Raw genomic sequence first — 15,116 nt, 5'->3', positions numbered from 1 at the left:
TTTCGTGATTCCACCCCCTCTCTCTCTCTCTCTCTCTCACACACACACACACACACACACACTTTTTTTTGGTTCTGTGTTGAAAAAGAAAAGTTTGGATTTATACCCCACCTTTTTTTTGAGCTCCTGTAGGAGATTCAAAGGGGCTTACCATCTCCTTTCCCTTCCCCCTCCCCAACAACAAACACCCACCCTGTGAGAGGTGGGGTGGGGCAGAGGCTCAAGAACTGTGACAGCCAAGGTCACCCAGATAAGCCTCCCGCAGCTCAAGCAGCAGAGCGGGGAATCAGAGCCAGTTTCACCAGATTGGAGTGCACCTGCTCTTAACCCGCCTAAGCCACTTGCTCACTGCTCTTAGCCACTGTGCCTATCACCATCCTTCTTCTGTCCATCATGTGTGGTGGCCAGGTGTCAGTAGCCAGGTTTCCAGTATTTGAGGGATGTCATGTTGGTGAGACAAACTTGTTTTCTGCTGCTTCGAGACTGGGACCCGGGAGTCATGGGTTCAAGGTGAAGGAAAGAGATTCCCACCTAAACATCAGGAAAAAAAAATCCTGACAGTCAGGGCTGTTTGACAGTGGAATGCACCACCTCGGAGTGTGGTAGAGTCTCCTTCTTTGGAGGTTTTTTTAAGAGAGGCTGGATGGCCATCTGACGGGGTGCTTTGATGGTGTGTTCCTGCACCTGAGGGTTTTGGACTTGATGGCCCTTGGGGTCTCTTCCTCTATGATTCTATAAATATTTGCATATCATCTTGAGAGACAAGTGTGTTTTGGTATCCTGTCCAACTTTAACCTCTGTTGTAGGTTAAGGTGACCAGATTGTCACCTTTTAAAACCGGGACGGGTGTGTGTGTGTGCGTGTGTGCGCGTGCTGCAGGAGGCCGCAACTGCAGAGGCACTTGCCTTTTTAGGCTCCTGGTTTCCCTTGACAGGCGGGAAAAGGAAACACCCAGAAGAGCAGGCTCGAACTGAATTAAACCCCGTGGGATGCGGGACAGATTGGTTTAAGACAGGACTGTCCTGCCAAAAGCGGGACGTCTGGTCACCTTATTGTAGGTTCCAAAGATAGGAAAGGACTTCACCTTTTCTATCTCTACCAGCACTGTTTTCTTTTAGAGCAAGAGAGCAACAGCTCTTTTTGCATTCGCAGGGCCTTTTCTGCCCTGACTCCAGCCTGTTGGAACTCTCTATCAGCTGACACCACGGCCCAGCAGGGCCTTAAACCATTCCATGGGGCCTGTAAGACAGAGATGCCCCATCAGGCCTTTCGTTGTGCCCCACGATCTGCCCACTTCTATCTACCAGCCTCTCCAACCACTTACCATCAATGCACATATTATATCTTGTATTATTCCCTCCTCCTAACCTCCTCCCCCATATTCGGACCGTCACAAATCAAGGGACTGTGAAGAGGTGGGAAGGATATTTTTATAGGATGTTAATGTGTGGTTCACCATCTGTAAGATCATTTGATCATTATGCCAACCCCCACCCCCACCCCCACCCCCCACGATCTTTTAAGTTTAAGATGGCAAGGTTAGTTTTAATGAATGTGTGGATTTTATTGTTGCATATTGTTTGTTCACCACCCTGAGCCTGACTGGTTGGGATGGGCAGGATATAAATTTAATAAATAAATCAGTGTATTGTTGAAGGCTTTCACGACCGGAATCACTGGGGTGCTGTGTGGTTTCCGGGCTGTATGGCCGGGGAGGAGGGGGAGGAGGGGGAGGAGGAGTTTGGATTTATATCCCCCCTTTCTCTCCTGCAGGAGACTCAAATGGACTTACAATCTCCTTGCCCTTCCCCCCTCCCAACAAACACCCTGTGAGGTAGGTGAGACTGAGAGAGAGAACTCCCAGAAGCTGTAACTAGCCCAAAGGTCACCCAGCTGGCGTGTGTGGGGAGTGCACAAACTAATCTGAATTCCCCAGATAAACTCACAGCTCAGAGGCGGCAGGCCCGAGAATCAAACCCAGTTCCCTCAGATTAGATACACGAGCTCTTAATACCTACACCCTGCTACTTCCTGAAGAGGCACCAGGCCGAACCTTGCAAGACTGAAATTTGGCATCTTTATATGAAGAAACAGTACACACATTTGCTTGGATTTCCAAATACCAAAAAAATGGCCTACCTCCATTGTATGGAACATACTGAATATTCTCACATGCAGAGAGCCGCTCATATTTCCTCCCTCTCCCATGTGAACCTATGCAATCATAGAATCATGAGTTTGGAAGGGTCTTTAAAGGCCATCTATAGTCCAACTCCACACTCCAAGCCAGATCAACCTACCACGTTTCTGCCTAGAGATGCTGCTGTCCTGGGATTGTGTGAGTTTGTATGAGCATTGTATGAGTTTGTATGAGCATTGTATGAGTTTGTGTCATGCTGGTACAATGTTAACCCTAGAGCCGTGGTGGCGAACCTTTGGCACTCCAGATGTTATGGACTACAATTCCCATCAGCCCCTTCCAACATGGCCAATTGGCCGGCGAAACTGATGTGAATCCACGCATAACTCTGAATTATAAAATCTCGTATAGGTGTCAAACTTGCGGCCCTCAGATGTTATGGACTACAGTTCCCATCATCCCCTGCCAGCAGTGCCGGGGGGATGGCTCTTAATCCATAACACCTGTCTAAATTAATCCTCTACCAAACCACGAGGAATTTAAAGCTGTGGGAGAGAAGCAGGGGAAGAGCTTGAAATCACTGAGCATAGAAAGGGGACAATAAGAGGGATTTATCCCTCTTGATAATTGTGATATTTAAATGGATCTTCCATGCAAATGGGCCTTCCTCTGACTCCAAATGCCTGGGAAATGCGTCATCTTTATGCTTCTGAGCATCCCAGAAAAAAAATCTGACTCGTTTCTTCTGGAAACAGAAAACTGTAATTTAGCCTAATCCAGCAAGGCAATTCTTACGGAAGATTCACTTTATGAAACAGTGGGAAGGAATAAACCAGATAAAGGTGGGTAAACAGACGTTGTTTTCTGACCACTGCACCCCAACAACACGGTTTTTCTCTGTTCCCCCAAACTGTTGGTTTTTGGGGAACAGAGAAAAACCGTGTCGTTGGGGTGCAGTGGTCAGAAAACAATTCCCAGGAGAACAACAGAACAGAATAATTTTTTTTAAAGCAAATCTTCTTCGTCACTTGAAAACTATTTTGAACCACCAAATCATGAAAATTTCATGAGAAGTCACTTCAATACCGCCAGCGGTATATGATGATTTATTTTCTATATAGCGATAAGGAAGTTTTTGGAAGCCATTACACAAACCTCTTGACTATTACATTTTGAATTAAAACCTTGGTTCAAATTGGAAAAAGGTCTCTATGGAATTTTAGAATAAATATTTCCAGACGGTGTTAGAGCTCTTCTGAGGGCCAAGGTGGATGAATTAAGAAGAAGAAGAAGAGTTTGGATTTATATCCCCCCTTTCTCTCCTGCAGGAGACTCAAGAGACTGACAATCTCCTTGCCCTCCCCCTCTGTAAACACCCTGTATGTGAGGTGGGTGGGGCTGAGAGGAAAACTCCAGCTGTGACCCAAGGTCGCAGCTGGCATGTGTGGGGAGTGCACAGGCTAATCTGAATTCCCCAGATAAGCCTCCACAGCTCAGGTGGCAGAGCTGGGAATCAAACCCGGTTCCTCCAGTTCAGAGCGCACCTGCTCTTAGCCACTGCTCTTAGCCACTACGCCACTGCTGCTGCTGAGCCAGACCTTCTCTCGTGTCTGTGCCCGAAATCGCTCCATCTTAATGATGAAGTCACAGACAGATTTGGTCGTGTTAAATCTACAAAGTTGGCCGGTGTTATTGCCACCACTCAGTTTGGAAATCTTTTGATGTTTCTCCCCCACTTAATTGTTTGCCCTCAAGTCACAGATGGCTTAGGCAAGAGATGTTCAGAGGTGGTTTGTCATTGCCTGCCTCTGTCTCACACCCCTGGTATCTCTTGGAGGGCTCCCGTCCAAATATTTGCCAGGGTCAGGACTGAGAATGAATGACCCAGCAAGCTTCCTTGGCACGAATGGGAATTGAACCTGACTTTCCCAGGTAGTAGACTGACACCTTAACCATTAGATCAGCGGTTCTCAACCTGTGAGTCGCGACCCCTTTGGGGGTCGAACAACGCTTTCGCAGGGGTCACCTAAGACTCTCTGCATCAGTGTTCTCCATCTGTAAAATGGATAAATGTTAGGGTTGGGGGTCACCACAACATGAGGAACTGTATTAAAGGGTTGCGGCATTAGGAAGGTTGAGAACCACTGCATTAGATGATTAGCAGTGGCCTTTCTTGTTGCGAACTAATAAAAGGAAACACTTCTTCACGCAACGTGTGATTGGTGTTTGGAATATGCTGCCACAGGAGGTGGTGATGGCCACTAACCTGGATAGCTTTAAAAAGGGCTTGGACAGATTGATGGAGGAGAAGTCGATCTATGGCTACCAATCTTGATCCTCCTTGATCTCAGATTGCAAATGCCTTAGCAGACCAGGTGCTCGGGAGCAGCAGCAGCAGAAGGCCATTGCTTTCACATCCTGCCTGTGAGCTCCCAAAGGCACCTGGTGGGCCACTGCAAGTAGCAGAGAGCTGGACTAGATGGACTCTGGTCTGATCCAGCAGGCTAGTTCTTATGTTCTTAATGTGGAAGAACCTAAACGTTAGGAATTCACTGCCTCGGAGAGTGGTGGAGACTCCTTCATTGGAGGTTTTTAAACAGAGGCTGGAGGAATATATGTCAGGAATGCTTTGATTGTGTGTTCCTGCATGGCAGGGGGTTGGACTTGATGGCCCTTGGGGTCTCTTCCAACTCTATGATTCTATTATTCTAACCTTAGAACAATTCCACCCAGCAGGCAGAGTCTGAGGAGCTGTCCACTTCAGCACTGCCGAGGAGGCGGAATGACAGTCGACAGGAAAGCAATCCGGACAGTCTTCTACCAGCAAGAACCTATTCGACCATCTTGTCTACCCATCTATTGGTTGGCTCCCCATCCCTAAGATTACAGCACTAAGGTCTCCATCCGGAGATCAAAGCCCTTGTCAGGCGAGTGTGAGTTTTCCTGATACTGCAATGGAGGAACTTCATCACAGATCCCCCTCACTAAGATTACAGCACCCAACCCATAAATGGTTGGCAAGACAGGGAGAGTTAACTGAAAATGGAGCTATGCCAGGAAAAACTTAAACACGTGGTCTACGGCTACAAATCAGCTGACGCCCCATTACTAAGAAGCAGATTTGGGATGGGCAGCTCTGGAAAGGGGAATGCAATTGAAGAGATGAGCTGTAATCATCATCGGCATCCCTCCGCGACCCTGCAATTCAAACGCAACTCCCCCACCCACACCCACCAGCCCAAGCAAGCTCCCGAACACAGGCTACTCCCATCTGTGCTGGGGTGAAGATTCAGCAGGCTAACTGTCATTTCTCTCTACTGTTTTATCTTGAATAAGGGGCAACTAGGTGACTGAATTCCAAAGTCGGATACAGTTCCATTCTTGGCCTCGACCCTGACTGTAAATTGGGATTACTACAGTGCCAATGCATTGTTTTTGACCTTTAAAGTTCAATATGGCTTGGAACTGGGGTACTTCTCTCATATGGTCCTGTCTGGGAATCACAGGGAGACCATCACCATTTGTCTATCGACCTAGAAACTTCGTTTGGTGGGGAGATGAAAAAGGGTCTTTTTAGTAGCAACCCCATGATTGTAGCTCCCGAGAGAAAGACACCTGACCCCATCACTTTCAATATTTGGGAGGCAGTTGAAGATGGTTTTAAGTAGGCCTGCACTTCATTAATGCACCAGCAGGTCTAAGTGATTGTTTTAAAATTTTAATGGGTTTAATGGGTTTTATTTTAATTGTTCTATTTTATCGATATTTTTATGGAAGAAAGCCAATTAATAAATGGTTTAAATAAACTGGTAAATAAATCATATGTAGAGTTACTGTACTAATGAAGAAGAAGAAAGGAAGAAGAGTTTGGATTTATATCCCCACCTTTCACTCCTATAAAGAGACTCAAGGAGGCTTACAAGCTCCTTTCCCTTCCTCTCCCCACAACAGGCACCTTGTGAGATAGGTGGGGCTGAGAGAGTTCTGAGAGAACTGTGACTAGCCCAAGGCCACCCTGGGAATGTGGGAATTTTTTAGAAACACATCGGTTTATAGACCTTCTCCTCCGGTGGAGGAGTGGAGAATCAAACCCGGTTCTCCAGATTAGATCCACCTGCTCTTAACCACTAAACCATGCTGGTGCTGTACAGAATGGGTTTGTTAATTGCCTATTATATTTGTATCCCACCCTTCTGCCAGCAAAGGCTCAGAGTAGTGTGTAAACAGTTCTCCTTGCCTTTGATACATTCTTCCCAAACTCTATATGGTAGGTCAGGCTAAGAAAGAGAGACTGGAATAAATTCATCCAGTCAGTGTCATGGGCAATTAGGATTGGATCCCAGATTTTCCCTGGTTTTAGCTTGATACTGAAGTCACTGCATTTCAGTGAGTGATCTAGATTTAAATCACTTGGTGAATGAACATCTCTTCATACACTTTTCCATCTAGAACCTAGTGCAGTGGTGGCGAATCTTTGGCACTCCAGATGTTATGGACTACAATTCCCATCAGCCCCTGCCAGCATGGCCAATTGGCCATGCTGGCGAAATGAAATGTAATCTAGATGCAAAATCAAATGAATGAATTGCCACTAGTGTGACCAGATGTTCCTCAGAAACATGGAGTTGACTCTGGGTACTTTTCAAGCGCAGACTTCGTGGTAACCCTCAGTTTATAACTGCACTATATAGAAAAATGTTGCTATCTTCTAGTGCAGTGGTTCTCAACCTCTGGGTCATGACCCCTTTGGGACCGAATTATTTTCACAGGAGTCATAGAACATAAGAACATAGAACTAGCCTGCTGGATGAGACCAAGAGTCCATCTGGTGGCACTCTGCTACTGTAGTGGCCCACCAGGTGCCTTTGGGGCTCACGTGCAGAAGGTGAAAGCAGTGGCCTTCTGCACGCCGAGCACCCTCAGTCTGCTAGGCTTTGCAATCTGAGATCAAGGAGGATCCAAGATTGAGAGCCGCTAGATCGACTTCTCCTCCATGAAATCTGTCAAGCCCTTTTTTAAAGCTATCAGGTTGGTGGCCATCCACCACCTCCTGTGGCAGCTTGTATTTCCAAACACCAATCACATGTTGTTTGAAGAAGTGTTTCCTTTTATTAGTCCTAATTCTTCCCCCCAGCATTTTCAATGAATGTAAGCTAAGACCATCGGAAAACACATATTCCGATGGTCTTGAGGCTGAGACCTAAATAATTTTATGATTTGGGGTCCCCACATGAGGCTGTATGTCAAAGGGTGTGGCATTAGGAAGGTTGAGAACCACTGTTCTAGGGTCATGAAATGAGATTTTGAATTAAGAAGGTCCACAGATCCCCTCTCTGGCGATCCATTCAAATTCTTTCTCAAAAACACATCTTCATGAACCCCTTGCTTAGCTTCTCAGACTACATTCCTAGCCTCAAAGGAGCTGAAGTGTGTGGATCCTTCGCACTCAGTCCTTTGAAGTCTGCTCCCTGGCCTCCCTTCCTCCAGCGGGGTGTAGTGGTTAAGAGCACGTGGACTCTAATCCGCAGAACCAGGTTTGATTCCCCACTCCTCCACATGAGTAACGGGCTCTTATCTGACAAACTGGATCTGTTTCCCTGCTCCTCCACATGAAGCCTTCTGGGTGACCTTGAGCTAGTCATAGTTCTCTCAGAACTCTCTCAGCCCCACCTACCTCACAAGATGTCTGCTGTTGGGAGAGGAAGGGAAGGAGTTTCTAAGCCACTTTGAGACTCCTCACAGGAGAGAAAAGCGGGATATAAATCCAAACTCTTCTTTTTCTTCTTTTCTCTGACCCACTGCGATGGTTTTATTTTTTTCTTTTTTCTATAGTTATATCGCATTTTATCCTCCGCAAGAGGACCCGAAGTGGCTCAGACCAGAATTTTCCCTTCCTCCATTTTAACCTCCAAACAACAACCTTGCGATGTAGGTTAGACCAAGTGAGACTGACTGGCCCCCTTTTTTTCCCAACTTAAATGTGGCAATATGGAATTGGAACTTTGGTGTCTGAGTCTCACTCTAAAGAGCTCATCAATACCATTCTGACTTAGTAGAACAGGGGTGCTTAATAACATATGGTGAACAACCAAATTAATTAAAGGTGTTTTTTTTAAGTAACCAATGTGATACAGGATAGAACACTTCACACAGACAGAACCTTGGAACATTCTAAAAAGCTGTGGTTTCAGATGTGCTGATATGACCGGAATATTTTTAACACCCGTACTGGAATCCACAAAACTTAACAACTTCTCTTCACTGACAAAATACAAAATTCTGAACCTTTCCCTCTCTGTTACTACTGTTGTAGCTTGCTTTTCTTCTTAGGAACTCAAGGTAATGCACATGGTTTCCTCCATTTTATCATCGCAGCAACCCTGCGAGGTAGGCAAGATCGGGAGGAGACAGCAGCACACCAAAAGTCAATCGCACAAGCTTCCAGGCTGAAGAAATATTTGACCCTATATCCTAGGTCAGTGGTGGCAAACCTATGGCACAGGTGCCAGAGGCTGCACTCAGAGCCCTTTCTGTGGGCACGCGCAAACAGAGTGTCCCCCCCTCACACATCTAGGCTGGCCTGGGCTGCTGGGCTCAATTATTAGCATTAAACCAAAGACCTAGTTTTGGGGAAGCAGTATAGGTAACCCTGTAAGCACTGTTAAACCCCACTGATTTTCATGCAAAGAACTAAAGCTTGATCCTTTACCTGGGAGTAAGCTTGGTTGCTGGCAATGTGGCTTGCTGAGTAAACCCTCCTCGGGTCATGGTTCACCCATTCGAACAGTTGCTTCAAAGCAAAGCCACCAACTACCACCAAGCTTACTCCTGAGTAATGCACGCCTTGGAGCCAACCGTTTGTCTAAACTAAAACCTCAATTATTCAAGGTTAAATTGCCATGTTGGCACTTTGCGATAAAAAAGTGGGTTTGGGGTTGCAGTTTGGGCACTCGGTCTCGAAAAGGTTCGCCATCACTGTCCTAGGTCATCCCTTGACATTCCTTCCATTTCGCCACTTCAGATCTCTTCAATAATCTTCCCTTGGGGGAGAAAACCTATTTTTTGCTTCCTAACGTTTGAAAAAGAACGTGATGCAGTGTAGCAACCAACACAGTCTTCCTTGACAGTCTGAAAAAAATCCTACATTCGGATTGACGTTGCCAAACCCCATTCTGCTAAGAAGACTGCCGTACCTGGGCCATCTGGCACTTTAATTCACAAAGGGGCAGTTTCAGAGAGAGAAGAAAGTGTGTGAGCAACAGATTTAAGGTTAACTTAAAATTAGATCTCACTCCGAACATTTCTCATCGCTGCCGACTATCTTTAGAAGCCTCGCTGCTGCCGAGTATCTTTAGAAACTTTTCGTGGCACGTCCTCCCAAAGTTTACCATCGTGGTTGCGCGGCGCAGAAGACGGGAAAGCTTCTTCTAATGTAACGTAACCAGATCATGTAAGAAATGGCAAATATAAATGCCAGGTGAGTAGAGGGGTCGCAGTTAGTTAATTATTCTTAACGTTGAGCCAATAAATCACTCATCAGTTCCAGTCAGATTCGTGCAATGCGCTACTAATCTGGAAAAGGCTTAATCTTAGAAGTTTAAGATTCAGCTTTCGCCAAACCCCTCCCCCAGACCACCCCTTGTTGTGAGATAACTGAGTTGTTTTCCCTGCCCCTTCTCAAGATTTATGGGAGCTCAATACAGTAGAAGCTTCATCTTCTCGCTTTAGTATATGCGTGTATAGTTTTTAGAGAATTTTACTGTACAGTAGATATTTATTATATGTATATTAGGTTGGAAACTGCCCTGAGCCCCAAAGGGGAGGGGTGGTATAGCAATCTAATACCATAAAAATAAATAAGAAATAATCTGGATATTTGAAGCTGCTTCGTACTGATCCTAGCATTAGTCCTTCCCAGTTTCTACTCTGTCCAGAATCAACTCGGGGAGGATTTGTCCTACCTGGGATTCCTTTAAGTGGAAATGTTGGGAGAGGTGGGAACACATCTAGGGCCTGCTTATGCCATGCAGGCTCACCCAACAGGTTTTCAGCCCTCCCTAACTTGTGCTTAAGGTTAACAAACCTGATCTCCAGATGGACCTGTGGTTGTATATCCCAAAGTTCTAGCTTCATTCACTTATTCGATTTCTATACCACCCCTTCACTTGGATTGTGTGTTCCTGCATTGCAGAGAGCTGGACTCGATGGCCCTTGGGGGTCTCTTCCAACTCTTATGATTTTATGATTCTAAAACTATCTGGACTTTTTAAACCTTCACCAGCGGGCTAATGCTTTTGAGCATGTGCAGAGTATATTTCTCTCATGGGCTGATTCACCACAGGCTATTTCTACCCTGCAGCTGATAACAGGCCAGGCACCGGTACTTTTACAAATGAAGTGAAGGAAACTCTTTGGGCATGATCCTGTCAAAATTGCACACTTGAAGTCCCATTGATTTTGAGCCTAACATGCTTAGCTGGTCCAAGGAGGAGGAGGAGGAAGAGGAGGAAGAGGAGGAAGAGGAGGAAAAGGAGGAAGAAGGAGAGGAAGAAGGAGAAGGAGGGGGAGGAGGGGGAGGAGGGGAGGAGGGGGAGGAGAGGAAGAGGAAGAGGAAGGAGAAGAAGGAGAAGGAGAAGGAGGAGAAGGAGAAGGAGAAGGAGGAGGAGGAGGAGGAGGAGGAGGAGGAGAAGAAGAAGAAGAAGAAGAAGAAGAAGAAGAAGAAAAGAAGAAGAAGAAGAAGAAGAAGAGGAGGAGGAGGAGGAGGAGGAGGAGGAGGAGGAGGAGGAGGAGGAGGAGGAGGAGGAGGAGGAGGAGGAGGAGGAGGAGGAGGAGAGCTGGATTTATATCCCCCCTTTCTCTCCTATAGGAGACTCAAAGGGGCTTACAAACTCTTTACCCTTCCCCTTTCCCCCTCACAACAAACACCCTGTGAGGTTGGTGGGGAATCAGTAGAATCAATAGAACATTGGCTGGGTCATATCTTTGGTTCATTGGAAGTCCTCTTTCTAGCAGAGATTTTCCCCAGTAATGCAGTTTGCACACACAGTGAAAGGTCTTTGCTCAGCTTTTCCCCCCGTATATCTGACGTTCAGTTGACATCCAAGCAACCATGCCACTAGAGAGCAAAATGAGCCAGCCGTTGACACGCTTTTTCAGTAGACAACAGCGGACTATCGAAACTTGGCATTGTCCTGCTGACACATTTGAGTCTGCAGGCTCACTGGAACTCACAAAAGGAAGTTACTGCTGAGTAGAAATGAACTGTAAAGTGTTAAAACATTGGAGGGGAAGAAAAAAAATTTATTTCTCCCACCGACATCACCAAAAAAACATGCACACAGCTTGTGCCCAAAGGCGTATCTAGGGAAAATGTAACCTGGTGCAAAATCTGAGTTTTCGGCCCCCCGCCTCCATATGGGCGGCCGCCCTCCCCCGCTATGACCAAACAACTTTTTTAGCACCAGGTCTTGAAGTCAGTGTATGGACCTGGGGGGGGGGAGGAGGAGGAGGGCTGTGGGGTAAATTTTCCACCACCACCCCACGTGACTCAATGGCCGCAGCCTGGGGACATTTGGGTGGTATGCCCCTGCTTGAGCCAAATTTGTATTCCTGCAAAGAAGACTTTCCGGTAAGGTGTGAAGGACAAATCTACCATTCAGAAAGAAACTTTTTTTTAACACAGCCTCTGCAAACACCAGATCACCTCTAGAGCAAACCAACGCATTACCTCAGATCAGTCAAAACCCAGCACCTGTAGACACCTGCTTCGGTCAGCTTGAAGGGGAAAGAAGGATGGATGTTCTGCTTAAAACTGACATTGTCTTTATGAGGCAGTGGTCCCACTGCAGGTCAAGGGATCCAACAGTCCACAGGTAGCGTCTCTCTGGATCAAGAGCATTATTCTGGTCTTTTGACCTCCTGTTCAGTAAGTCGATGCGCTCTCAATCAGCTACCTCATCGGAGTGACATTCTTGGAGCTCCGCCAACCTTGCCGAACAGCATATCATGAGGACACGTAACACACCCAAACCAGCAAATGAGAAATGAGCCACAGAAGAAGAGATCCGGACAGGTACAGTTTAGTGTCTAGAAGGCATACCTTTTCTGAAGTTGCCTGCCTGCTATCGCCTATCGCAGTTCTGTGGGATTAAGTGGGCGACCTGTTGAATTCATCAGCCTATCAGTCAACGTCAAGGGAGCAAAACTTTCTCCGGAGACTCCGGCAATGTTGCTGGGAGCAAAACACACCCTTGTAAAAGCACCTTTTGGGGGCAACGCCAACGGGACTGTCATCCTCAGAGTAGTTAGGAGTATTACATTGAAGCAGAGCTATGGCAACATTAACTAATGGTTATAGCACTTACTGGACCTCTTACTTTCCTTCCTACGAGAGGCAATTCTTAGTCAAGAAGAGAACAGAAGGGCTTGTTCACATCCGTACCCCAATTGGTGTAGGGATAGGGGGACATCTGACACTGTTTCCCCCATTTTCAGATATAAAAGAAAGAAATCCATTTTTAAAAATTTTTGGATTAATGACCAGCATTCTCCTTTCAAAGTTGTTGGCCTGAGCACCTTCCAAGCCAAAGACACTGTGCCAGGAACGACTCCGTGAGCCTGCCACTTGAACGGATTCCCATGCTGTTCGATCACTTCACTCCTACCCAGTCATGGGGAGCGGGGGGGGGGGGTATCTGTGACCCTTGATACCATTTTAAAGGCTCCACAGTCCCCAGTTCTGTTTTCCACTCCTCTCAATAATGCATCTGATCTTTTGGAAGTTTAAATGGGTCCAAGGGAGAGACTCAAAGCTCCACAGATAAACATCGACAGTTACAAGGAAGAGTATGTGGGAGGTAATATTTTATATCTGGGCTCTGCAAGGCTTTTAAGATTCCTCTTTACCTGCCTTTGCTAGTGCAACCCTTGAAATCACGCAGTTGGCCAACTCTTGAAGCCAACCCACGTTGGTCTAGACCAGGGGTCTGCAACCTGCGGCTCTCCAGATGTTCATGGACTACAAATCCCATGCTGGCAGGGGCTGATGGGAATTGTAGTCCATGAACATCTGGAGAGCCGCAGGTTGCAGGCCCCTGGTCTAGACCAAATCTACTCATTTTTCTCCCCCAACTCCTGACTTTCAGATGCAACTCACCACCTGCATCTCCATCCTTTTGTTGATTCTTTTGGGGAGGGGGGCATACCGCCAACCCCCAACCCACGAAGTCCACACTCCCCTGGTCTCACACACACATGCCTGATTGATGTCCCACCCCCGCCCTCCAGCCCTTTTGGGGGGACTTACCGATGGTGGTGATGACCGTGATGGCGAAGTAGAAGGACCCCGCAAACTTCCACTGGACCCCGGCCCGGTGGGGCTCGGACTGCATGATGATTAGCTCCAGCTGCTGGTAATCCTCCTGGGTGATGTTGTACTTCCCCTTGAGCCGGGTCTCCTCGGCTTTCAGCTGCTCTTCCTCCCGCACCTCGTAGTCGGACTCCAGCGCGTCGAAGACGGCGGCCCCCACCAGCAGGTAGGTGAAGGTGCAGATGATGAGGGACAGGGTCCGCACATTCTGCCTCTTCATGGCCGCCAGCAAGGCCCCTCGGAGGGGACCATGTCCCCCCCTGGCCTCCTGGGGGTCCGACAGGGTGCGGCAGAAGCAGCTGCCGGCTGAGGCCAGCGGGAGGGGGCGGCGGAGGCTGAGCCGCCCCGGGGGCTGCTGTCCGTGGTGCTGAAACGGCCCTCGCCGCTCGCCGCCTCCCTGCTCGGACTCCTGGGAGGCGGACAGGCACAAGAGGCTGCTGGACCGCCTCGCCCAAGGACCTCTCAGCCGGCGGACTCTACGCCAGACCTGCCCAAGCCGAGCTGTCCCGGCTTGCAGGGCCATCAACGGCGCCTCCTGGGGGAAGCCAGAGTTTGCCCACCGGGAGTCCAAGGGGGGTGGCTGGCCTCAGACCCCCCCCTCCTAGGGACCGACAAGGCACCAGAGCTGCACCCGCCCCCTCCCACCCGCCCCAACTCTGGCAACCCCCCCCCCCCTTCCAACTCCCTACCACCTGTCAAAGAGGAGTCCAGTCAGCCGGGGGGTGGGGGGTGGGTCTGCTCTCTCCCCCTGTCTCCCTCCTCTCTGGAGCGCGGATCTTATGGGGGCTACTCTTAAGGAACACTTTTCAAGCCCCGGGAGGGGGGAAAGGGTGCGGGGGTCCCATCAGCGGAGCGGAGCGACCCTTCCAGTCCAGCCAAGACGTCGAGGGCGCTCCCGAAGGAACCCCGAGAGGCTGGGAGCTCCCTTCTCCAGCTGCCGTCGGTCTGGATCCCGGCGCAGCATCGGTTGCGTCCCAAGACTATTCGCGGGAGGGGGGAACTGTCTTTTTTTAGGGGAGGGGGTGCAAAGAAGAACTTCCCTAAACGGGAAGGCAACTGGTCCGCTTGCAGCCGCGCCTCCCCCGTGCCCCAAAGCGAATTTCAGGGCGCAGCGAAGAGCTCGGCTCCGGCAGGCGACCCCGGCTCCCCAGGAGGGCGTTGAGGCGGAGTGAAATCCCTCCACAGAGGCCAGGCGAGGATCCGGGGCCGCGGGGCGTCTTGGATGCGCGCAGAGTCTTGGATTCGGGGCAAGCCCACCGGCTGGGAGTGGAAGGCGAGCGAGGGAGCCACCCGTCTTGGGGATCAATGGCTAACTTTTGCTCCTTCGCAGCTGAACCTGCTGCTCCTTCAAAGGAGGGGGGAATGGCTGGAGGGGGGGCGGAGAAGAGACTGACGGCGCTTGGAAGATCCAGGCTTGACCTGCCGGCTTTGGCCAAGGGGGCTGGCCTCACAAGGAGCCTCTGGAAGTCCGATCCGGGGGGCAGGAGCGCGCCTTCGGAGCCAGCCCGCCGGCCCAGGTGACCATAGCCCGACTTTGAACGGAGCTCCGGCGGCTTGGAGTCCAGGCGGTCCCGGGAGCGTCGCGGGCACCTGCGCGCCCTCGGGCGG

General features: G+C 48.9%; 1 protein-coding gene across 1 annotated transcript in view; it reads right to left on the bottom strand.

Moving 5' to 3' along the window:
- The window catches only part of KCNK9 (potassium two pore domain channel subfamily K member 9), a 101,019-nt gene extending 86,201 nt beyond the window's left edge, over window positions 1-14,818 (bottom strand). The window contains exon 1 of the mRNA XM_048507204.1: window positions 13,446-14,818. Coding sequence (XP_048363161.1) covers window positions 13,446-14,031 — 586 coding nt within the window. The 5' untranslated portion in view covers window positions 14,032-14,818. The remainder of the gene's footprint in view (window positions 1-13,445) is intronic.
- Window positions 14,819-15,116: the final 298 nt, after the last annotated feature.

This window comes from Sphaerodactylus townsendi, linkage group LG09 (genome assembly GCF_021028975.2).
Source record: "Sphaerodactylus townsendi isolate TG3544 linkage group LG09, MPM_Stown_v2.3, whole genome shotgun sequence".
Lineage (NCBI taxonomy): Eukaryota > Metazoa > Chordata > Lepidosauria > Squamata > Sphaerodactylidae > Sphaerodactylus > Sphaerodactylus townsendi.
The sequence above is the reverse complement of the archived record's forward strand: the minus strand, read 5'-3'. Positions and strand labels throughout refer to the sequence as shown.